The sequence below is a fragment of the Pelodiscus sinensis genome, chromosome 10, assembly GCF_049634645.1.
Source record: "Pelodiscus sinensis isolate JC-2024 chromosome 10, ASM4963464v1, whole genome shotgun sequence".
In the NCBI taxonomy this organism is placed as follows: domain Eukaryota; kingdom Metazoa; phylum Chordata; order Testudines; family Trionychidae; genus Pelodiscus; species Pelodiscus sinensis.
Genome location: NC_134720.1, coordinates 29221870 through 29248023, shown reverse-complemented (window position 1 = coordinate 29248023; position 26154 = coordinate 29221870). Strand labels below are relative to the sequence as shown.

The 26154-nt window shown below is 40.8% G+C and overlaps 1 protein-coding gene and 1 long non-coding RNA gene across 3 annotated transcripts in view; one reads left to right on the top strand and one right to left on the bottom strand.

Moving 5' to 3' along the window:
* MME (membrane metalloendopeptidase) overlaps positions 1 to 25806 on the bottom strand; it is an 81866-nt gene extending 56060 nt beyond the window's left edge. Inside the window, exons 1-9 of one of the 2 annotated variants that reach the window (XM_006123482.4) lie at positions 25031 to 25806; positions 19983 to 20152; positions 18989 to 19024; positions 10545 to 10706; positions 8703 to 8783; positions 7219 to 7314; positions 6992 to 7110; positions 5670 to 5735; positions 1467 to 1601 (exon numbers count right to left, since the gene is read on the bottom strand). In XM_006123482.4, the coding sequence (XP_006123544.1) occupies positions 1467 to 1601; positions 5670 to 5735; positions 6992 to 7110; positions 7219 to 7314; positions 8703 to 8783; positions 10545 to 10706; positions 18989 to 19024; positions 19983 to 20142 (855 nt within the window). In that variant the 5' untranslated portion in view covers positions 20143 to 20152; positions 25031 to 25806. Of the gene's footprint in view, positions 1 to 1466; positions 1602 to 5669; positions 5736 to 6991; positions 7111 to 7218; positions 7315 to 8702; positions 8784 to 10544; positions 10707 to 18988; positions 19025 to 19982; positions 20153 to 20365; positions 20493 to 25030 lie in introns of those variants that run through there. The other variant, XM_006123483.4, reaches the window with a different exon arrangement.
* Positions 1318 to 19514, top strand: LOC142830778 (uncharacterized). Its single transcript, XR_012906251.1, has 3 exons — positions 1318 to 1356; positions 18577 to 18666; positions 19329 to 19514. It is a non-coding gene; the product is annotated as an uncharacterized LOC142830778 (long non-coding RNA).
* Positions 25807 to 26154: the final 348 nt, after the last annotated feature.

Genomic DNA, 26154 nt, shown 5'->3' with positions numbered 1-26154 from the left:
TCCATCTTTGGTCTCAGCCAAAGGTGGCTTTCTCAGGAGTCTGAGGAAAATCAAAATCAGCTCGTTGTGATATATGAAAATGAGGAAATTAAGCTTCCCTATGGAAACACATGCCGTTATTCTGTTGTTGTGACTCAAAGGGCTGAAGCTAGAAACGGCAAAAAACTAAACAAACAACAACAAAAACGTGGACTGTTTTATAGTCCTACTCATTTCTTCATCCAAGGGTGAAGAAAATCAGTTCAGAATCCCCCAAGTTGTGAATGTTTTGAGGCCATATTTTTGCACATCAGTACTATCATTTTCCGTTTGTTTCCTCCCACTGACATTTTAAATTCTGGTCGCTTGTGTAAGAGATGCTATTGCTGAAGAAAACCCTTAGCTAGAAACCACTTGGGACACAGACTAGAGAGAGACAGAAATGGTTTTGTGGGCCTAAATAGTACTCTGTTGTATTCCAGGGACTAGAGTTAGGGCCCCACTACTCCAAACAACCCCTGAGAAATCAGGGAGAAACATAGGTAGGAAAGATTCCTCCCCTAAAATGCCCCTCAAAGTTTTCTTAAACAAGGTATATGAACCAAGTCTCTCCTGTCATCTTCCCACACTCTTCTGGAACTATGCAGGGCTGAAGGACACAACATGCAATGGGTCAGCATGAGAGAAGATAGCTTATAATAATATTTCCCCCTCCTCATTAATAGGCATCTTCAGGTCCATGTGCCATTTAATCCCCCATCTTATGTACCAGGCCTGACCTTCAGGATTGCTTGGACTAATGCACATCCTATTTACCCAGCCCACTGTCTCTTATGTACACCATGCTGCCATATAACTTAGGGGTTAGAACTTAACGAGTTGTACCGAATTGCTGTGTTTAAGTGGCGAACCTCTGGGCACACAAATCACCTCAAGTGGTTTGCAGTAGGCTGGTGTAGTACATGTGGCATTCTCTTTCTTTTCCAACTGATTTATCAAATTAAAAGACAGGTAAAAATACATTCAACATTTTGCTAATATTACTTTCCACGCAAGTAACTGTTATAGTTGCTACAAAGCTGTTATGGAATCCTAAAAAGTAAAGGAAGTGGTCTGCAGGATTATGAATGGGAGGGAAGGTGGCCCATAAGACATTCTCATTGAAAGTCTGAAACTTCTGCTCTGGTATATACAGTTGGTATGTCAATTTAAGATAGTAAAATGTTTTGGGAACCTTTGAAGGCAGTAGCTATTATATAAATGTAATATGGGATGCTTTTTGTCGAGAATACAATTTCCAGTGAGGTCAATAGATGTTTTCTTCATTTATTTCAGAGCAGAATATGGCTCCATATCCTCCTAATATTCACATTTAAGGTAACTTTATAACTGTTTATAATGTTCTTTTGTACATGTTCTTACTGCTGACCTCTTCCAACCTAGAATAAAGTCAGTTATGTAAAACCCGCAAAGAAAAGTTTCCTTACATTGGCAATCTCTTTCTCCAGATCCATAACTCTTTCCATTTCTTTAGAAATCTGGCTTTCATTGATGGTGAGATTTTTCTCCTGAAGAATTAGTTTAGCCACAGAAATCATGAAAGACACATAGGCTGAACATGCCTGCAAAAAAGAAACAATTTCAAGACAAACCTCTTCAAAATACTGTGTATTGTACGTGGATTATTTTAGACTCATTTTGATTTTTGTGAATTATTGTTCTTGATAATTTTTTGCTGAATTTATAAAGAGCAAATATAGTGCTACATTCTGAAATACGGTTATATAATTTGGAAATTAAAAATTTCCTTAGAATAAATTGCTATCTGGTTGTCATGCTATTCTTAGCAAAACATTGCAATTTACTGTGCTTTGCACTCATTATTTAAAATGTTAAGATGTTTAGTCCCTACTTAAACCCGACCCCTCATGTCTGTCTAGGAATTACCTAAAATTTCCTAACAATCTTACTTTAGTGATAATTTCTGAAAATAGTGCCTTCAGGCAGCCGAAGCATTAAAATGAGGGAAATGCTGATGGACTAGTGTTAAATTAGCATTTGGGAAAATCTCACTCCTAGAAACAATGATTCATTTTCTAGTCAAGTAACTACTATATCTTTCATGTGGTCTATAGGAATCTGTGTGCTGGGCAATTTCCTCAGACTGCTGGGATATGTACTTTTAATCAGAACATCCTGTGGTCTGGCTACTGGTTGTGCACTCCTTCCGCATGCACATGTCTATTTCATCAAAGGCAAAGGAAAAAGTGTTCTACATATAACTTTTTATAAATTGTGATGGCTAAATAGTTTGTATAAGGAACACGTTTACAGCTTCTGTAGAATTTAACAAAAATGTTAAGCTTTCTATAGGTTTTCAGATCATCCTATTCAATTTAATGAAAAATAATATCACTGATTGGATATCTATGGGGTAGCTAACATGTAAAAGGATAAATTTTCTATTCATATTTCTCAGATTAAATTTCTCTAGAATCCTTTTGGTATCATCCGTTCAAGTCTATGGGAGTTGTCCATAAAGAAAAGTAGGGCAGGAATTTCATTACAATGCCTCTTTATAATCCCCACACATTTTGGTTTACCTTCTCCCTGATGGAAACCCTGCTTTCAACATGCTCCCTTGATGCAAATAGAAATAAATTAAACTAAACGGAAAAGCAACATGATTTTAAAAGTATAAGGAAATATATTGGGACATTTTGATGGCTGCTCACAAGATGGCAGAATTTGTGTCCTGAAATGAGCCCTTCAGACATTTTAGTAATTACCACCAATGCCATTCATCTGCAGGTAGCCTCCCATATGTGTCTTAAAAGGCAGTGCTGGTCTATATGCAATTAAGGCTTCAACCTGTGAATCACTGGGCACTTCTTGAAAATGAAATCTATTTAATTTGGGGTTGTTGAGTCACTGCACCTCACAGGATGGGGTCCTTCATGATTCTTCTCAGGTGTTAGAAAAGAACACGTCAATAGAGAGGAAATGACATGAAGCGCCTGGCAGCATGGAGTGTACTCGTCAAGGCCAGAAACATACTTAAGTGTACCCAGATTATATCCAAATCTTAAGTTGTCTATGTCCCTAAACCAAAGTTAATGGCAGTCTTTTGATTTGCCTTCAATGGACTGTGGATCAGGCCTAAGGTAGAGACCCTGGCACCTGGGAAAAATCAGAACAGCCAAGAGGACAATTCAGCTTATATTTAATTACAGCTTGTAAATTGCTGCTGGATATACTGGAATCTTAAAGGGCATTCAGGGCCAAAAATAAGTGCAGTGGGGTGGTATGGTTTCTAAAGTAACATCAGTTTTAAAAAGAACTCTGATATACAGATTCAACATGTCGTTTTGGGAGGAGAAATGCTCCTGATAAAGCTGCAAATGCTCTGATAAAGAACAGAGGATAGACCATCTGTCTGTTTGCCACATACAGCTCCAGGATAAAAGCAGAATGACGCAGTGGGAACCAGAGCCAAGAAAAGGTGGCTGGCTGAGTACAGGTGGCTGCTCTGTTGGGGAGAGGCATTTCTTATTTCTTTGAAGTCTTCAGGGTGGTGGGAATATTTAGAATCTGCCTGCCTTGCATTTGGTTTTAGCATTACTAAGAGGTTTTTTGTTTGTTTGTTTTCCAAACATTTGTCTGCATCTTCTACATTATTTAGTGGAGGAATATTTGAGGTTGAGATGGTAGCCAGTTTCTCAGGTTACAATGAATGTGACACCATTAGATTTGGTCACTAATTTCTGTATCAAAACAAATACTAAAATCAAGTATCTTGCATTTAGAAATCCCAACAAATAGCTATTGTTACAGCACAGACACATTCTTAAGGTAGATGGAATTTGGATTAATATTTGAATGAAATGACAGCATTTCATGTTAACCATTGTACAGATTTGTATATCTGTGAACTCAGTGGCCTGATTCTCCTCTCACTTATGCGTGGGTAAGTCAATATGCTACACTGAAGTCACTAGTGCTGTACTTTGTAAAAATTATTGTAAGATCACAATCAACCCCCTAAAATCAAGTCAAATGAAAAAAACAACAACTAATGTCACAATTCATACAAATTATATAATTTCCTCATGAGCTACTTTCTGATAATTTGTAAGATCTTTGGGGCAGGGACGTCTTTTTTTTTGGTTTGTATGGCCTCTAGTATAGTGGAAATACTTGACTGTGTCAGCAAAAATCAACAAAGCAGAATCATTTACTTTTAAATATATGATGGGAAAACTGGTTAATTAAAGGCACAATTTTAGCACTGAGCTGACTTCAGTAAATATATATACCTTAAATCCTTGAGTGTTAAGTTGCACCCATTGTTGGCAATGAGCAGATGATATGATACTGGTATCAAGGAGTTAATAAAAATATACATGCGTGGTAAGCAAACATGAATTTAAAAAGATCAGCTAGAACTATAAACAGCTTTAGTAATTCTAATGCCATGATGTAACATATATGCTAGGCTCTTTGCTTACCTTCAAGCTTAAGATACTTTTAGATACTTTTTGCTAAATCATGCAATCTGATAGTTCTGACTGGAGGCTCCTTTTTGACTGTAGGTTTCCTATTCTCTTCATCCCATTAAATGTACCAGTGACAACAAAAATTTAAGAACTTTTTTTCCAAAATGAACAAATATCATCTCCCTTTTTAATACTCCTGCTTTCAAAAGTCAACATGGACAATGTCAGTGAATCCACTAACTCCAATTCTGGCCTCTAAGCCTCCAGGACTAGGATTTAAAGCAGGAGGCAGCAACTCTGTAAAACCTCCACTGACACCTTAGACTCTTTCCAGTCTGGCTTCTCCCAAGATGTGATAGTACAGAGGCGGCCTTAGCTGAACTGATAAGACAACCTCCTTGTAGTGATGGAATGCCAGGGCTGAGACCAAATCTTCCATATTACATACTTTTAGCACTTCCAGTTTGAACTATCCGGGTTTGCTTTGGTGTCCTGGCAGAAGATGATGGCTCCAAGTTGGCTTCATTTATTCATTTCAATTTTGGGCAACTGCTGATGCTCTATAAGAGCTTCAACTTGCATGCTTTCACAAGACTCAGCCTCATCATTGCTTTTCTTTGACATCTATCTACTACCATTAGGAAAGACTCAGGCAACATGAGCTATGATGCCAGGAGTTTGTTGATGATACATCCTTCTTATCCAGCACATCCTTCTTATCTAGTTCAGAATGAAACTTGACTTTGAATAGAGAACAGCTGTCTGCCCCCAGGAATATGAAATCAATTCACTACCTTTACTGCATCACATTCAAAGCACCTGGTGGCCCTAAACACTCTTGTCCCCCTCCCCTACTCCATTTATGTCTCCTTTCCTTCTCACTTGCTAGCCTCTCTCCTCAATATTTCCTTTTTCTAATTTTTCCTAAATTTTGTGCCTTTCTTTATGCTTCTTCCTCTCTCTTTTCCCTGCTAAGCACATTCTCTCTGTCCTCAGATCAGTCTCAAAACTTGTTACACTCATAAACCTCTCTGCTGTGCCCAAGAATGATGTTTCCATGGACATTAGATTGCAGGCTCTTTGGGGATGGGGATGGGGATGGAGATGGAGATAGGTCTCCTTTCAGTATTGCCTATGCACATCCCGACTCTTGAAGGCAGGGAAGAGAAAGTATATTTGTTAGCCTTGGCTTACCTCCTTATATGCGCCAGTACATTCATAGTAATCACGAGAAGGCAGACCAAGCCCAGGTTGATCAATCTACAAAAACATGTTTTTAAAAAGCTTATAGATAAAATAATACCACCCTGTAGCAAATCAACATTTTGGAAACAATGAAAAGTATTGCTCTCTAACTTCATTCTTGCCTTAATATTGCAAATCCACAGACTGACTGAGGTGGACATCACTCTCTGTTCTTACCCCCCTTCCTTTTCTTTTCTCTCTCCTTTTTTCTCCCTACCACTGGAACAATTTAAATCAAGATTGGATATATTCCTAAAAGTCATGATGTAATTCAAACATAGATGCTGGATTTGAAGAGGGATTAAAATATTCAAGTCCTATTGCCTGTGTCCTGAAGGATGTCAGATTACATAATCACATTGGAAACTTTCAGCCTTAAAGTCTGTGAATCATCCCCTCATAGCTCTTTCCTTCTGCTGCTGCTCTATGAACAATGCAGTCCATTGTGACACTGTCTTCATAGGTAAGCAGCCAATACAACTGGTGGGCAAGGAACACAGACAAAATTTACAAATGGGCACCACAGCTCTTGCATATTCTATATTATGTATAAAACAGACTAGATTAATCATTGCTCTTGCTAAGGGTTGCACAAGGAAGCTGGGCTGCAGGTGGATTCACCATGCCCTTTCCCAGATATTCTGGTTGGGGAGACTATTTTAAATTCAGAGCCACGGCAGGCAGCACAGCAGCTTTCTAGAAAATGTGCTGTTTAAACAACAAATATCCTGGTCATTGTGGCCACATCTCTTCCCTGGCTGTCCTCAATCACTTTCAGAGCTCATGTGGCCGACTGCAGATCCCATAGAGGAGTAAGGGGTGTAGCAGTCTTGTATAACTGCAACAACTCACTTGTTGGTCGGATTTATGCTGCAGTCTTGCAACCCTGGGATATGCTGGCAAATCATAGTCCAGTGAGTACAAGAAAATATATAGCATATATACCGTTTTCATATATATACAGATATCTGTCATAGTCCTATTGAGTGTAATTAAAAAAAACTCTCAGTAACTGAGATTAGCAAGGCATTTGTTTAATAAATAAAGACTAAATAGGTTTGTCCTGAGAGCAGAAAGACATCTCTGTGTCAGACTGATAACTGCTTTAAATACAAAGGCTATAAACATTCATAATATGATTTGCTACTGCTTAACTGCCAATATTAAATCAGTAATATTTCCCTCTGACTTCTTATAGGTAATATTTATATGCATGGCTGTTTTATTTCACTCCAATGATTACTTAGTCAGTGCCATCTTAGCAGACTTACATGAATGATATGCACTGTGGAGTTCTTATCATCTGTGCCAACAAAAAAATTAATAAGGACCTTTTTCCCATATTGTGAATTCAGGTGTGCAATAGCCGTTTCAGCTGTCCAGATGGCACCTAAAGAAATTATAGATGCATTTAGTCTCTGTATTTTTTGGAAAATAAAGAAAAATGCAATTGTTTAGAAATTTTAACAGAAAAAGGAACTGACAAAAGTTGTCTTACCATATGCAGAGTCCCAGTTATCTGTTGCTACAGGCCATTCAGACACATTTGGCAGTAAATTGATTAAAGGTTTTCCACCTCTACTATCAATAGCAGCTTTTGGAAACAAGAAAAATCAATTCAGAATGAGTTATACGCCCAAGTATTTTTAAACATCCAAGTATTATATTGACTTCTGTAAAAGATTCTCTGTATTCCAGTATTCTGAAGCTGAAAAACTTTCCCATGGAACATGCCCACCAGCAGTACTGCAGACGTGTGCTCCAGAAACTTAGATTTCCTTTTAAAAAAAATCTCTTATGGCTGCAAAACCAACCAACCAACCAACCAACCAACCAACCAACCAACCAACCAAAAAATCCTTTAAGATGAGAGACAGTGTAAACTGAGGAAGAGTCTGCTGTCATTTCCAAACAATAGCTCTGTTAGTTCATCGCAAGGACATGTTAACTTTGAAATGTAACAATGATCATTCCAACAGCTACAATGTTCGCTATTTTACTGCCGATCATATTAATAGAAATATCTATTTAACGTTCTTATCCCCCAAATCTAAAATTGTCTCCCCCGTCTTTTCAGATGTCAAATATCCCAAATGACTGTTATCCAGCACTCCAAATTTCTATCTTTCCCACCAAGAATGTCTACAGTGAAGTTCTAAATTGCCTACAAAAGGCTGCAGCACAGGGAATACTGAAAATGCATGGGAAGTGTACTATAAACTGACTAACATCAGAATTAATAACTCAGGCTGTGTCTAGACTACACCTCTCTGTCAACAGAGAGATGTAGATTAGGCACATCAAAATTGCTAACGAAGCATGGATTTAAATATTCCATGCTTCATTAGCATAAACATGGCCTCAGCGCTTTTCGAAATGGAGCTTTTTCGAAATCCCCCCCCCGGCAGTTTAGACACAGATCTGTTGAAAATAAACCCTTTTTCGATAGATTCTGTAAACCTAATTTTTTTGAGGAATACAGGATCTATCGAAAAAGGGTTTATTTTTGACAGATCCATGTCTAGACTGCCATTTTTTTTTCGAAAAAGCTCAGTGGCCATGTTTATGCTAATGAAGCACGGTATATTTAAATCCCTGCTTCATTAGAAATTTCAATGTGCTTGATTTGCATCCCTCTGTCAACAGAGGGATGCAGTCTAGACATAGTCACAGAGGCTACTGTACTTATGTTTATCTTTAATTTAATAATAATATCCATAAAAAGCAGCTATACTGGGTCAGAGCAAATGTCCATCTAGTCCAGTCTCCTGTCTTCTGACAGGGGCCAATGCCAGCTGCCCCAGAGGGAATGCGCACAAGAGGTAATCATCAAATGATCCACCACAACTTCTAGGTTGCTTCCCAAGATTTGCTGCAGAAGCACGTGGTTTTGTGGCATTTAGGTACAGTTCCAGTGCAGTATATGGATTATGTCCGTATTATATAGAAATCTTATGTACAGTAATTTGTGGAGAAACTTACTTTCATTTATACATGATCTGTACAGAGTTTTTGCTTTCTGCACTGCCAGTATGTCATTACTGTGGTCCCTGTCAAGGACATCTGAAACAAAGAACACATACGTGGAATATTATTACAGCACCTTCTCTGCAATGGGAAAGCCTAGAGGAAAACAGGATGAGAAAACAGCTGGGATAACAAGGATGGGGGAACAATAACTCTTCCTCATGCTCCCTTTTTATATCAAATCCCATAGAAGTCCCTCCACTCCAGGTCTGGGAGGACAGGGTGCTGGAGTGGCATGGCTGGGTAGGGAGAGGGGAGACTCTTGAGACAGCTGCTCTCCATGGTACCACCTCCAGCCTAAGGGTATGTCTACACTACCCCGCTAGTTCGAACTAGGAACGAGGAGTGGAACGAGGAGTACAGATAGTTCGGAACGGCTACGTAGTTCGAACTATCTAGCCCGTGCCGCATGTAGCCGCGCGGCACGGGGTTCACACTAGCCGGCTTTTAAAAATGGCGGCGCCGGCTTTATGCTAATGAAGCCCGGGAAATTCAAATCCCGGGCTTCATTAGCAAGTTCGGTATGCATACATTACCCCGCTAGTTCGAACTAGCGGGGTAGTGTAGACATACCCTAAGAGTGTTTCCCAATGATACTTGCCAAGTAAACCTTCTATGGAGTCCCCCTCTGCAGAATTCTAATGATCTGACCTTGGTGGGAGAGTTTGCAGATGGTGGGGAAGCTCTGTGAGTAGAGGGAGCGTCTGGGTTGTCATGCAAGAGGTGATGCTAGGAAACAGTACAGTAATATTGGGTTTCCTAGCAAAAGTCCCTGGTTACTATGGATACTCTGAGCTTTGCAGTTCATGTCTCCTAGATGGGGGCAGCTGGAAAAGGTGGTGTCTCCCCACCCCCGACATAAAATAGACTAGTTAGAAGAAACATTGAGCAACTATTTGTGGAAAGTCAAGGGAGGGATTATATGGGCCACCATCCTGAATTTGGTGTCATGCCTTGTGACATCTTGGTGGGTGGGTAGGAAATGAATATTTGTATGCCTTGAACTTAGAACTTAGTACTTAGAAAGGGCCTGCCGGCTTGGCTGCTGCTGAAGGAATAGACACGCAGAATGTAAAGCCTGCACCGAGCAACTTTCAGCATGTGGAGCAGTGTTGCAAAGGCTCCCATAGAGGGAAACTCCTTTTCCCTGTCCTCTCACCTGCAACAGCTGTAAGTACTGAGGGTACTGAGCTGTAGTACGTGGATAAGTGTGTGTGTGTGTGCACACAGAATTCAGTTATTATAGGGGTCAGGTCTAGGCAAGTTTGCTTCAGTGGTCAGCTACTATTTTGTAGAAACAACAGCCAGTGGGGCTGACAGCCTCACCTGGCCAATGGGCAAGGCAGGAGGAGGTGGTGCCTCTGCACCCCTGGAAGGGGAGGATCCTCCTTCAGAAGGGGCAGAGCTAGGGCTAGCATCACCCAGGCAGCCTCAGCACTGCATAGAGTGTGCTGCATCTCCCCCAGATAGCCCTCAGTGTTGCCTGGAGGGTGCAATGTGGGGCTTTGGTGGTGATGGCTGGGGTGCCCTGGGCCTTTCTGAATTGCTGGGCCCCAAGGCAGATGTCCCCTTTGCCCCCCTCCTCCCTTCTGTCGGGCCTGACAACACATAACCACTAAATCTCAAATTATTATCCAAGGAAATGAATTGGTTGATTAATGATGAACTGAATAAAAAAGAATCTTGATTATTCTACCATATTGTTAGATAATGAGTTTTGTTCTGATTACATGTAAGCCCAGGAGGAAACTTTCATACAGTTCAACTTTCTAGTACATCATCATAAACTCCACTGACCTTTCAAAACAACTTCTAGTTCATCTCTTAAAATGTCAAAGTTGCTGTAACGGGAGCTGGTTTCTGGAATGACGTTCTTCTTCAACCATCCTCCACAGGCATATTGGTAAAAATCTTTACAAGGATCTGCAGTAGTGTCCATGTTCTCAATGATTCTGGCTGCTGTAATAGGAGACAGATTGAGACGTGGCGAATCCACAGAAAAAATAAATCTGGAATTCTGATATGGAAAGGGACAAATATAATTCTTGAGTTTAGGATACCCTGGCTTCCTACTTCTCTCTCCAAAACACCTACACACTTTGTCTTCAAAGTCTTGTCTAAACAATGACTAAGTCATCTTTGAAACACCTCTGTAAGCTGTGTGGGTATTATCTCCATTATAACAATGGAAATACCGAAACAGTAAGGTAAAGTAACTTACCCAAGACGAAGTCAATGTGAGAGCTAGGATTAAAACTTAGAATCATCTGACTTCCAACCCTGTTCTCATTCTTTCAAACCACACCACCTTTCTAATTCATATTTTAACATGATAGACACAAATTGATATCTGATATGGTTCACTGAAACTGAAAGATGTTTCATCCTCAAAGGACAGTGAAGATGAAACCACATGTATTGGTGAACAAGCAAACTTAAATACCTTTTCAATAACATTCTCTTTTTGTGCATATTCCCACTCAGTGTACATTTAAAAATGTCAAAGCAACTTTTAAAACATCCTAGTTGCAACATTCACTGGGCCAAATGCTGAAGTACTTTCTCACTTTAATTAAGTCCTTCCTCAGGTAAATCTTCCATTGATTGTAATATGCCTAAATGTGGAGTCAAGTGCTATTAAACAGCCCACAAAATGCAATATATACAATAACTTTTATACTTTATTTTAGTTTCCAGTTTTTTCCAATGAAAAAAAAAAAGATTTTCCAGTTGTATTTAGCATTCTCATATAGTCAAGATGATGAACGCATGCCCGACTGTTTATTTTTAAATATATCAGGTGGTTGTGTTTTCTGTACTCATTTACACATCTGTGTAATAAAACATAGCTAGAATACACAGACATTTTTCCCTTTAAGGCGAATGGAGACTAGAGAATGAAGGAGACTGGAGATTAGGAGTTAAATTGCCTAGAAAGGGAAGTTCTCAGAATGATATTTTGGCAGAGTTGGAGATTTGAGGGACTGCTTGTGTAATGACCTCGACAAGGCCTGCCTACAGGTTGGGGGTGGGGTGGGGTGGGGTTGGGTGGGAGGGCAGGAAAGAGGGTAGCGGCTGGAGCCCCATGCAGTGCTGCAGAGCCTCAGACAGTGTGCTCTGGATGGCACTGGGGTGGTGTGTGTAGCCCTGAGGGGTGCAGGCCTGCCTCTTCCACCTGAGGTCCTGCCCTTTTCAAAAGGGGCATGGTGAGGCTGTTGGCTCGCCTAATCTCACCATAGGGTGTTCAGTGGGAATCAAATCAAGGATCCCCAGCAATGAACAGATTCCTACTACTTGTGCTAAAAGAATAATCATGAAGTGAAATCCATGGTAAACTGTTATCTTCTATGCAAACTGGTCACTAGAGCAGGATATGATACACGCTCTGTCAGCATACTTCATCTGGGGGCACATGTACACTACATGGAAGATCGACCCTGCCACGGTCAATCTTTCTGCTACATTGAACTCAGAAGGTGCCCCCATTGGTGCCAATATTCCTGCTCCTCATGAGGAGTAAGGGAAGCCAATGTGAGAGTTTGCGCCCATCGGCTTGCCACTGTGTGGATGGCACGGAAATGCGACTTAAGATATGTCTGCTCCAGTTATGCAATTTATATAGCTGGAGTTGTGTCTCTTACTTTGACCTTCTGCTATGGCAAAGACCAGGCCTTGCAATATAAAGGCTCCCCAGACCCAAATTAAAAGGAATGAAAGACAGAGCCTGCAGCAGAGGAAATCTTGGACTTGGTTTTAGTAGAAGAAAAAGACATTTGGGATTTTGGGTAGAGATGAAGATTTGAGATTCTGGAATAAGGAATGAGTTGTGTTTGAAAACATACAAAAAATGGGTGGAAAAGAAGTGTGACAGGCCATCTGGCCTGCACTGGCCTTTTAAGGGTTAAAAGCCAGCCTTGGGAGAGGGCTGGAGTGGTGGAGCCAGCAACTGAGGCAGATGCAGCCAATTAGGGCCAAGCTGGGGCTGTATAAATAAAGGCTCCTGAAGGGCTAGAGACAGATTCACTCTTGCTCTAGCTGTGCAGCAGGGGGGACCTAGCTAGCTGCCAGGGAAGCAAGAGGCTTCCTGAGTTAGAGCAGGGCTGGAGAAAGGCAGGCAGAGGTGGGGAAGCTCTGGCCACGCAGCAAGGCCTGAAGAAAGATTTAAGAGTACTAGTGCTGCAGGGAGGCAGTCAGGGCAGCAGAAGGCAGCAGGTCCATATCCCCTTGCTAATGATGAGTGGCCATTTCAGACTGTACTTTGTCTCTGAGGCAGGAGCTAGATGATGACTGGCTGTGGGTCACTAAGGCAAGGTGGGCATAGGGGGATGAGGGTTCCCAAAAGGGGAGGACCCCAGAGTGTGGAGGAGCTGCAATAGGGCAGTACCCAGAGGGGAGGATGCCATGGTCTTGGCAGGATGTGGGTCCCAATACACATGGTAGAGACATTAACAGGTAACAGCAGATGTGACAGTAGCTGAAAGGGGGCACTCCAGGGCTGAAATGAGCTAATTCCTGAGTGACCAGGAGGAGGTACCATGGCAGTGAGTCAGGCCCACCGTATTTCAGAAGAAAATAGATGCTTGAAACAGAAAGAGAGACAAGGTCCTGCAAATGCAAACTCAAAGAACTTCACCAAGGGTGTGTCTAGACTGCATGGCTTTGTCGACAGAGACATGTAAATTAGTTTATTCGGCATAGTCAAAGAAGCGGGGATTTAAATAATCCCTGCTTCATTAAAATAAACATGGCTGCCGCGCTGTGCCGACGTTCAGCTGATCCAACACAGCGCAGCAGACTAGACGCGGATCTGTCGGCTGGGGAAGCCTTTGCTGACCGATCCTGTAAACCTCATTTCACGAGCATAAGGGATCAGTCGGCAAAGGATTCCCCAGCCGACAGTTTCGCGTCTAGACTGGCGCACTGTGCCGGATCAGCTGATCGTTGGCACAGCGCGGCTGCCATGTTTATTTTAATGAAGCGGGGATTATTTAAATCCCCGCTTCTTTGACTATGCCGAATAAACTAATTAACATGGCTCAGTCGACGGTGCCATGTAGTCTAGACACACCCCAAGAGAGTCAAAGTAAAATTTTACAAAAACACATAATAATTGAAGTTCTGTCATGTTCCTTACAAATCTATATTTGTAGTAAATACAGTTTAAAAACCATACACCACTCGCACTTCACACTATATGTCAAGTATAGTCTACTGCCAATTATTTTTTTTAAAGACCCACTATTTTGTATATTTCTTAATAAGAAGCCTAAACTATAGACTCACATGGGACAGAATATTAAATTATTTTTATTTCATTTCTTCTGAATGAGCAACATGTTCTGAAAATCCCTATGCCATTCACAGCAGCCAAAGATTAACACATACACACACACAAAAAGACTGAATACATATATGGACACCACACAGGCCCTGATTAAAACTCCACTCTTAAAATCATTTATGCCATGTCGGTTTATTGAACTCCCAATTTAAGACCCTTTAAAGAAGGCTAATTTCAGAGAGTGGTGCTTAGGATAGATGAAAATCTGGGTCTTTTAAAGTGTCTAAGGTTTCCCAAAATCACTCGTAACTTCTGAAAATTTAAGCAACAGTAAAATTCATATGACATTAATAATGGAATCAAGATCCTTGTGCTGGTCCTCCAAACAGCTGGGCCTTAATTCTGTGTGCAGTCCTGGCTGTTGGTGTTGTAATTGATCATCCTTTTCTTATCCATAACTTTGAGTCTAAACTTGGTCAAATTATTTTTATAAGGTGTTTTCTTTTGAATAAGAAACCTCCCCACACTAACTCCTACATGAGCCAAGCATCCAGTCTGCAGTCTTTGAAAACATTCCACTGTGTTACTCAAACATGCTTTTATACAAGACAAAAGCAAAACCATGTAATGTAGCAAGAATATAATTAATTTTTATTAATAGCTTTTTTGTTTATTTTTTCATGCAAACAGAAAGCACTTTCTCCTGCACTGAGATTTTAAGTGACAAATTTAAACACACGTCACATTCTACACACATTATTGATAAAATACTAATATCAGGCTTGATGCTTTGGAAACAATTAAGAAATCGTGCTTCCTGCTCACTCTGTGCAGTTTACAATGTAGCTTGAACTACAAAGAAAAAAATAGATATCTGTAGTGATTCATAATGGACTGATATGAGCTGGAAGTTCTGTGTTGCATTATAGAAAGCAAAAATTGAAAGTGCCTATTGTGTGCATCCCAACTTTTAATGTCTAAACCCTTATTCCTGACTACCCTGTGATTTGACAAAACTTGTTGTCAGGCCAAACGTTGTGGTTAAGGCCCTTCTTTATTTTAATGTAAATGTAAATTAAGCACAGCAAAGCACAGATCTCCTCAAATTAAGATCACAAATTTTCTCCTATTTTAATAAAATTCTGGTTTAGTCCCACCATTATACATCTGACCAGGAAAATGTTTCCATCATATCAAATAATTAAAATTACACACTTTTATATACAACATTTGCTCTCAAAATATTTAGTTGTCCTGTGGGCATTTCTGGTTTCTTAAGATGTGCAAGGCTATCTGTCATGCGTTTTCCCCCAAGAATTGATCAGCTGCTCCTTGTTGCTCATGCCTTTCTATGCTGTTGGCAAGTTGCATTCAGGGCCTAGTATTTGTGTGTGGTATTTTTATTTTCTGCTTTCATGGACTTTTTTAATGTCTTGTGGGATCTTCTGCTGTTTCCACAATACCCCAGTTTTTGGATGGTGGAAAACTAAGACTAGAACAAATCTTGCATTATTTGGCCCCTAGAAATAGCTTTCAGAGGCAGTAAAAAAGTTCACAGAAACAAATAAAATACAGCACCTGACCTTTGTACCACTGGATACAATGGCAATACTTCTATTGATTTCAAAGAGTACAAGATTGTACCACCACTAATGGAGCTTGAACTCCAATTGTATTTTTTTCCATTTTTAGCAGTTTATTCAGGTTCTTGTAGAATCCAAAATCCCAACCCTATCACCAAGTACCGTTAGTTAAGGGTGTTGCCTACTGTAAACTCTGATACTGTGGTCACTCTCTAGTTCCCCTCTAAAGTATGATGAATGTTTGAATTGTGCCTTTTATCTCATCAGAACTCCAGTTGTTTGGTACTGCATGATCATAAGCTTGCAGTTCCATTTTCATCCTTTTCTTCCTTCATTTTTACTGTCCACCATTCTTTCCCACACAAATCTCTCTTGCCCTTGCTCCTTTTTGCCCCTGCCCACCAGATCCAGCATTCCTCTGGTTTCTGTTATTTGACAGCTTCTGTTTTAAGATTACTTTTAAAGATTGTAAATAATTAATTGTCAAATTCTTTAAAAAATGACTTCATGAGTTGCAGTTGCTGGGCAGGAACTGAATCCAAAAGGCGGTGTTCTTACCAGGTGCTTCATCCTTGGTTAGCCCAAGGGGCACAAGAGTTTAGTATCATAGGCTATGTCTAGACTGCAAGCTTTTTTTGGAAGAAGCTCTTCTGGAAGAGATCTTCTGAAAAAACTTCTTCTGAAAGCACATTGAAAAAGCAATCTGCTTTTTTGAACGATAGCATCCACACGGAATGGATGCTATCTCACATTTAAGATGAGATTACTATGGACGGAGTGGTCACCAGGGCACTTGTGCTTTTTCTTCTTCTGTCGAAAGAACTCCCTCTTCCCCGTCCACACACGCCTTTTTTCGAAAGAGCTCTTTTGGAAAAAGGCTTCTTCCTCGTAGAAAGAAGCTTACTAATGTCGGAAAAAACCCTCTGTTCTTTCAATTTTTTTGAAAGAATGTGATTGCAGTGTGGACATAAGTGCAGTATAGACACACCCCTAGTCCGCACCAATGCTGGCTGACTTCCAGGTCAGTGCAAAGCACCAGCTATATCGCCAAATAATTTTGTACTGGAAAAAAATCTCCCATTGAAAAGAATGGATGTAAAACAGCGTTTATCTGTCAATTTGCATCTAGCAGTTAGCTATATGTTGCATGCATCCAGTAAATCATTACCAGGCTACATAAAAGCAAAGCCTGTTCCTCCTGTGGAATCAGACTCCTATTGGAATGTTTTACCACCTACCTGCTATTGAGATATACACCTAACTATCCATCACAACACTTCTGTTGAAAAGCCAATATTGGCCAATGAGTTAAGCAAAGAGCTCTTCCCCCCCTGCCCTGGCATAGTTTTGCAAAAGTTGTTTTTAGGAATAAAAACTCTATAACATGCAAATAGTTCCTAACCTCCTGTTTGGCTCTCTCACCTCTAGTCTTCCTACTTTGCAAAGCACAACCACTTTGGGGAGTGTCCACAGTTTGAAAGGATGGATTTGTTTTCTCACTCAAGTTTGAACTTGAACACTTTTCCCAAAGCACACTATTGAGCTTGTTTCCCCTTTATTTGCCCCAGCTGCTCCTCTTGGTTTTACAGTGCCTGATAGTGATCCCACTGAGATCAGTAGCTTAAGCTCCTATTAACTACAGTAAGAATAAGCACACAAAGTTTGATCAACTGGCATCTATAATGTAATTCAGTGCCTTGCGTATATTTCAAAGTTTTTCACAATGAACACAAAAACCTGGGTTAGTAATTTGATCATTTGTGTTCTATGTGTGTAATACTGCCATAACACTATTGAAAATCACCTGAACAGTTTATCCTGCTTGACCTTGATACCAAAGTCCAATCCGATATTAAATGGACACTATTGATTTAAATACTGAACTCGTAGATTTATGGTTCATCGCAGTGGAAACATTTGAGTTGAGGCTCAGGCCAAATGGCCCTCCTGGCTTCCTCTCCATCTGGCCCTACCTGTGGGTTGAGGACTTGTTCAGAAATAGAAGCCAGGACTCCATAGTCCAGCCCTTAGTCATATTCACAGATTACAGATCTGACCTCCTGAATATAAAATAGTCCATAGGAGTTCCCTAGAAGAAGAAGAATGCAGAATCCATGATGGGCTGTGTGGTATAAATGTTTTATGGGTGCTGGTTTGGGATGAGTTGCATTATTCATAAGGGGCAGCTCCAATTCTCGCTAATAATTTTAAAACATTTTATAATTATGTATTCACCTAGCATAGAAAGCATGCACAGAGCATATTAAACACATGGAATGTTCTCTGGGCCTCTGCCCAAAAGAATGACCAGTCTAACACACACATACAATAATATATGGGTCACATTTCAAGGATGAGCAGATATAGTGGTCACTGTATTTCTGTATCCCAGTGAAAATGAAAACCAAGTAATGGCCAGACTATGGCTGTAAACTGGTGGGTTGAATTGGCGATAGCTGCCAGAGACATTGGAGTCTGCCAAACTCTCATTGACTTCCGCTGAGCCAATATTCCACTCACTGTGCCTGAGGCAGTACAGTTTTTCCTGAAGCATTGGGTGAATACGCACAGCAAGGGCATCTGCTACTAGCATAGTGCAGTATGTGCTTCCCTCTTTCCCATGCTAGCCAGTGTGAAGGAATGATGAAATTGTATTGCTCCTCTGAGCAGTATAGCCCACTCCCCATCATTTCAATGTAAAGAGCCAATGACTGGCTGTATTGAGAAAAGTTGAGTGGAGTACAACTTTCCTCACTTTCTCTTCATCCAGCCTCTTTTGTGTGCCTACACAGGGCCGTGCACAATTTTGAAGATAGATAGTGAAATCTGGAAGATATAGGGTAAAATCTTGCCCCACTGGAATCAATGGGAGTTTTGCAATTGACTTGAATGGGGCCAGGTTTTTACCAATAAAAGATAAATATCTACCATGCTAGAGAGTTTGAAGTTTTTATCCTCATCTCAGACATGCAGAGAAGCTGATTTTACAAGATGGTCAACAATGAATGACAGTGCTTTGAAATCAAGATTGAGGCTTTAATGTGCTTTAAAAAAAGTAAGTGAACTTAGTATGACTATATTTCATGAGTTAAAAATATTATGTGCAATTATTTCAATTTTTTATTTCATCGAGCACTTTAATTAAACTTTCATAAAAGTGATATTATAAAACTCCCATGAAAGTATGTAAAGACCAAATGAAATCAGTTCATTTTCAGTGCCTTTGCTTTCCTGAGACAGCTAAAGTGTTACTAAATGAAGGACAGATTGTGAAGACGGGAATATTTAAGATGAGCTGGGTGACAATTTATAATGGTTTCATGAAGTTCTAAAACAAGCAAAAGTATCAGAACCAGTTGAAAAGCTTATATCCTTACCTGACTTTATACAATCTGAAGACTTGCAAACACCATCTGAAAAAAAGTATGGGGCAAAAATTCAAATCTTTAATTTCCATTTGAAAATCTTACCGTATAGTACTCTAAATTTTAATTTCAGTGTAACTGTCATTTCAGAATTGAATTTAAAGGCAATGCAGACTGAACAATACTAAAATTGTAATTCATTAAGGGCCTGATCCCTTCAAACTTGTATACAATTGAATATAATGCTAACTACTATGTCCTTTTGGTATCAATGGGATACTCACAATTGTTAGTCAACTGGTAAGCAAGTGGGAATCAGGCCCTAAGATTGCTAACATCTTCATTTCTTTAGGGTCATGCACTGCTTTTGATCCTTCTGATGGAATTCTTATTGACAACAATGGGAGCCACACAGCAGATCAAGAGCCTTAGCTAGGAAAAATGGACTTTTCATGCTGGTACAGTAATAATGTACAGAAAGCTTTCCCATTTCACTTATGTTTTCCCCAGCATATTTTATATGCTATAATTTATTTACCCAGTGAAACACAGTCTGTAAACTACAGAATTAAGAAATTAGAAGAAAGAAACATTCTGTTTCTTGAAGTAAAAATTGTTGGAAAAGGAATGTTATAGAAAATCAGAACTTTAAATGAAATATTAAATTTGAATGAATTTTAAAATCTCAATTGACCATGTTATGATCTTTAGGGACTTTTTTATGGTCAGCTGCCAGTAAATGGCAACTGTTAATCAGTTAATTTTATACAGCATACTTTATATGATTACAAAAAGTATATCATAGTAGAGACAGGCAATTAAATTCTTGGCTGAGCCTCTCTAAGTCAAATATTAAATTGTTTTACACTTTAACATAGAATTTGAACCTACCTCACTTCAATGATTTTATCTTATTCTACCAGGTTCATTATATTCTTCAAAACATTTTTTGCAGAATATTAACAACTTTAATATTCAAACTGCAATGAAATAAACATTCACTTACCATCATATGTTGCATACAGGGCTATCATTGTGATAGATATAATAGTTAGAAGAATTACTACAACAACTAGCCCTATTTCAAGGGCGCTCCATCGCAGTTTTTTCTTTGGTTTTGGAGTATTCATTTCAGTTATATCCATCTGGCTTTCTGACTTGCCCATAACCCAGATTCTGAAAAGGAAAAAGCTAAATTCACTGAGCGCCTAATTGAATCATATTTCCTATACACATCCAGCCGTTTAATTCACCAGCTACTAGGATGTTGTTTGTGATCAGCTGTAGCAAAAGGGGGGGAAAAGATTGTTTTGTTTACAAATCTGAGTAACATCTTAGTCATGAAATTAAAGCAACTATAACCACGCAGCTGTTTTTTTTGCCACTCACAGTTCACAGGACAGTTCTTCTTTCACATATATAAGACATCAAAAAGGAAAGAACACCGACCCATGCTTGGTTTTAACAACCTTATGATTTAATCATAAATCCTGGTACAAAAGTTCACAGTCAAGCAAAAGGTAACTGTTAGTGTCTGAATAAAAATTAACTTAACATTGTGATCTTTAATCTAATGCCAAAGGTCAAATATGTTGTTTTTGCCTAAGTGGCATTTAAAAAAAATCATTTCAGCAATTAAATATTGAAGTGTTGAGGTTATGACTAAACAGAAGCAAGAAAAATGGGCTTTGTTCTGGACTTAATCCCACTCACACTGAAATTAATTGAAGTCTTTATGTTAATATTAATGGAAGTAGGATTAGAACTGCTGATCTAACTTTAGATGGATGTAAATTAGGAATAACTCCAACGAAGACAGATAAAACTAGTGGAAGTGAGATCAGGTGGTAGGATATGATTATGGCAATAGACCTTTTGTTTGTATTTCTTGAAAGGCTGTTGTTGATTTACCCCTTATAGTGCTCTGATATATCCACTCATTGCCTCCTTATTCAAATATTGTCCCTTCATTACCTCTGTTCCTGCAATACTGGGTTAAATTCTCCTGGATGCAGGGTAATTTTCCCTGCCACCATAGAATGGAACTCTTGACAGTCACAACCCATAGAGTTTTTTCTTAAGATTGTTTTATCAGGGGGTAGAATTCTTCCCCTGCCCTTTCTACTCTACTGGGAAGAATACTGGATTTCCAGGAGCAGGAATATTGGCTGTCCTCAAACCCTCTGGTCTCACCCCCCAAAGTAACCAACAAAAGACACAGCATTAAGTCTGTGCCATCAAGTCCTCCTGCCTCCTTCACCATATCCAGAGGGACCCACCTGGGGCATCTGACCCAGTGATCCTCCTTCCCATTATCCAATCAGGATTAGCTGGAGGCAACCTTCTCAGCCTCTTGACATTATCATTCAATCAGCCCTGAGGCTTGTACTCTATCTATATATTATTTGCTCTATTGCTATTGATGTTTGGTCCTGCTTCATCTCTGTCCTCTCCTAGCACCAAAGACAGTCAGTTGCACAGCCACACATCCTTCTTCCCCTTACACATTGTAATTCTCAGTCATTCCTACTCTTTTCTACCTATGATTTCATGTTCCTTTCCTTTTAATTTTAAGATCTCTGCCCCCCAAACCAATCCTCAATAATTAGTATTTGTAATTTAAATAAAATCATGTAAGAGAATCCAACAGCCTAGAACTAACTTCACTGGGGGCTATGACAACAACAACAATAATAAATAAATGACTAGGATGATATGTCCTCCTATTGTCTCCCAAGTTTACTTACAGTTGCCAGACAGCACAGTGCTTACAGGCTAACCTGATTCACAGCTGTTCCCCTAAGGGATAGTTCTGGAACCACAGAGCAGTGAGGCATAGGTCTTCTATAGGTGCCTAGAAGACTGGAACCCAGCATAGCTTGTCTAGCCCCTAACCTTCCAAACATATAGGCCATGTCTACACTGGGAAATTATATTCAATTTATTAAATTTGACTTATAGACTCCTAATTTAACAAATTTGAATTTCTGGGTCTTTTGACAGGTAAGTATTGAAATTAGTCTGAGACATGCTCTGTTAATGCGGACAGAATAATGGAATTACTCATAGCCCCAGGAAGCACTCTGGGGCGCTATCAGAGGCCCTCCAGGGGGCAATTAGTTTGAATTAGTGGCACTGGAGCATCCACACGAACGTTATTTTGGACTTACAAGTTCAGAATTAGCATTACTCCTCAAGAAAAGCAGGAGTACAGTATTTGAATTCCACAGTCCCTTATTCCAGAATAATGGAATTATAAGTATTGTGTATGCACCATTTACAAATTTGAATTTAAGGGAGTTATTTTGGACTAAGGTTCTACAGTACACCAGATCAAAGAGTCTTACCTCCCAGTCCACATGGGCCTGTTTTGAAGTGAATTACAGGCTTTCACCAAATAAGTTACAGCTCTCCATACATAAGAGTGGAATCCCATAGAAAATGTATACACAAATGCTTACATTTGGGAGAACTGGCCCCTGTATTAAACTGTGATATCTTATTCACAGGTAAAAATAAGAAAGCAATTTAAAAGTTGTACCTTTTCACCTCCATACACAGCAAGGCATAAGAATTACTTTTTATATATATTCAGAGCTGATGAATGCTCAAACCTGTCTGAACACTCTCATCCTAAATTAGAATATTGTTCACTCTTCTGGTTTTGGATGTGTTTTAATACTCTGGAATTGTGGCTCTTTGGGTATGTCTACACAGCAGCGTAGAAAGAGCGTGTCTATACTTCAAGCCATTACTTTGAAATAATGGTGAGCTGGAGGACTTCTTACTCCTACTCTTGGTAACCCTCATTTTACTATGAGTAAAGGAAGTCAAAGGAAAAGTATTTTTCCTTCAACTTTCTGCTGTGTAGACAGTGCCAGAAGACAAGTTAAGCTATTTTGACTTCAGCTACACAATTGACGTGGCTCAAGTTGCGTAGCTTATGCTGACTTTAGCCTTGCTGTGTAGATGTACCCTTTCAGAGCTACAAGATATACTGTATCTTACATGTGCAAATGTGCTTCTTGCAGTCAGTAAGTAACTTTTCCCCACTGAAATAGTCTTTTTGTTGCTGCAGGAGTGTTCTTATTTAAAGATATCCCACTGATTCATTCTTACTTTTAGTTCTTTGTAAAACCTACAAAGTCTGCATTAAAGAACACCTAGTAAAAGCCTCTTTATGTGTTAATTGCAGACACAACAAAAGCCTAGGGGTAATTTAAGCAGATATGAGCTTAGGTACTACAGTTTTATTATGTTTCTCTCAGTGCCCCTGTGATCCTCTACCAGCTGCTCACTAAAGCTTAGACAAAACAGACAACCATAATTATTTTGACTGACTGTGGCCTAGGTGGCACAGTGAGTTAATGCATTAGCTTTTCACTTCTGGATGAGTATGTTTAAAACTGATTTATAAAACTGATTTCTGAAACGAGCTACATGTTATCAATCAACTCTCTAAAGAACTGCATGTGCGTGTACCAAACATACCACATGCTTCCATATGAGTTAAAACTTATGGCCTGAGGAACTGAGGAGAAGACACAGCTGGAGTGTTGCAATAATAGTAGGATAAAATTAACAGAGATGACTAGCGAATGCCTTCAGCCATCATTCAGATAAGTATGAACTCTTGGGCTAGGGCTACTATCGCCTCTACACTTTATCAGACAAGCAAATGTATACCTGCTGCAACAGCCATCACCATTTACAACTGCAGTTTGTTTTTAATTGAAAAGTGAACATAAAAGATTTGTTACAGTCATACCACTTTAGCTTGTAGGGTCTGATGAAATCATAGCTCAAATAGATGGCAGTTTGATTGGTTATGGCATACATACCCTGTAAGCTACTGTCCATCCTTTGCATGAGATGTAAAACCACACTTGCAAAGGTGTATAACCAGAGTCAGTTGCAATCCTTTCAACAGGATGACTTATGTAAGTAAAGGATGCAGGATAGGTTTCTTTGAACACTAAGCTGGATCTTTCAGGGTGCTTAGCTAGGAGCTGGATGTGCTCAGCATCTCACTGGTGGCACTAAGATTCTTGCAAGTTAAAATCCACAGTGATTTAATATGGCCTTTTATGAAATGTGTAATATCAACTTTTATGTAAAAGTCATTGTGAAAAAAGTAACCAAATGCCATCAAAGCATTATCAGCATTGTTGTAAATTACACTGGAGTCCAATGAAGGAAAACATGGTACTTGAAAATAAGATAGGTATGTATGTTTTCATGATGTCAGAGGTAGCAGGAGGAGAGCTTAACAACATAAATCTAGATTGTGTTAACTATATGCCAAATAAAATTAAAAATCACAGTCCATTGAAGACTGTGTCACCATAACATCAAAATCTATAACATTAAAATGAGATGGTACTACAAGAGGCTACAGGGCATGTTGTTTGCTGAAGAGAAGGGCAGCTAAGTAACTGTGCACAAGGAGGTGAGATAAGAGTTCAGCAAACTGAATTATCTCTGTGACTATCTCTCTATTTCTCCAGTTGCATCTTTTCCCTGCCCTCCTCCTCCTTCCTGATCCCCAGAACCTCTCCCTTTCTGACCCCACTTTCCTCTTCTCCCCTTCTCTCCACATCCAGTCTCCCCTTCTCCAGTCCATGTGCCTTTGCCCTGTCTTCTCCCTCTGCCAGTCCCGCTGCCCTGTTATCTCCTCTGCCAGCCCTGCTGTCCTGTTTCTCCCCTGCCAGTTCCACTGCCAGTTCCACTTTCTGTCTTTCCCCCTGCCAGTCCCACTGCCCTGTCTCTCCCCTGCCAGTCCCACTGCCCTGTGTCCTCTCCCCTGCCAGTCCTGCTGCCTTGTCTCTCCCCTGCCAGTTCCACTTTCTGTCTTCCCCCCTGCCAGCCCTTCTGCCCTGTCTCTCCCCGCCAGTCCCACTGCCCTGTCTCTCCCCCGCCAGTCCCACTGCCCTGTCTCCTCTCCCCTGCCAGTCCCGCTACTAGTTCCACTTTCTGTTTTTCCCTCTGCCAGTTGCACTGTCCTGTCTCCGCTCCCCTGCCAGTCCCTGCCCCTCTCTTTCTCCCGGGACTCACCAGCTGATGTTCGGCGAAGTTCGGCGCTGATGTAAATAGACACATCACCGACCAATGAAAAGGCGAAGGCAGCCTTGGGTGTCCCCGGCTGAGCAGCCGCCAGGAGCCGGCGGGAAAGCGGCTGGGGAGGCAGAGAGGGGCACAGGCTGCTCCCGAGGCGCTAGGCTCAGACTCCGGCTGCAGCACTGCCAGGGGCGAAGAGCTGCGGCATCTCCAAGACATCCAAGCCCAGCAGAGCGCTGCCTCCTTCCCGCACCGGCTGCGGTGGGAGTTTGGCGGCGGCTGCAGAGCCAGGCTGGGCTGGCGGCAATAAACCAGCCCGTGTCTCCTGGCAGCCGGCGGAGCAGTTCTCGGGGGAGCCCGCGACCGATCGCACAAGGGGATGGGGCAGGAACCCCTCACTGTCCCCGCGGGGGCTTAGCCAGGCGCTCCAGCCACGGCTTGGTTAGGGGGAGGGGGAGGGGTAAGGAGGGGGCGGCACCCGCCGGTCAGCGCAGGGGAGCACGGGCCGGATGGAGCCAGTGCCCCATTTCTTGACCCGGGACTTGGGGCAGTAGTCGGTCTGCTCTGTCTGGCGCGCGCGAAACACACACACACACACACACACACACGCGCCGTCTGCACAGTGACACCTTCCTTCACGGGGGTTTCACGTCTTGCAAAGGGGGGGCGAGCAAGGGAAGTTCTGCCGTGCACAATGCCTGGCTGGCGCCCTGCCTTTGTTAAATGAGTGCAGCCACCTCGCTTCTCTGCACGCCCCCCTTCCCCGAGATCCCGGCTGAAGAGGGAGAGACAGGCAGGAGAGACTTTTTGCATCCAGAAGGGGGCTGGATACAGAAATGGCCCTGAACTCTTCTCAAGATTCTCTGGCAAACTAACCATCCGGGGCATGTGCGTGTTTGCCGCCTTGCTAGTAGAAATCAAACTACTTGCTACATGATTAAAGGCGGTCGTTTAATTTCCGTTCCTAACGTGCTAAACAGACAACTGATAGATTTTTAATACTATCCCCACAGTCCCTTTCCTAGAAGCCCAGATACTGTTTCAGGGATGCAAGTGCCAACTTGAAATTTCTCAAGTCTGATAATTTAGTCGCACACCTCGGAGGCAAACTTTCTATAATG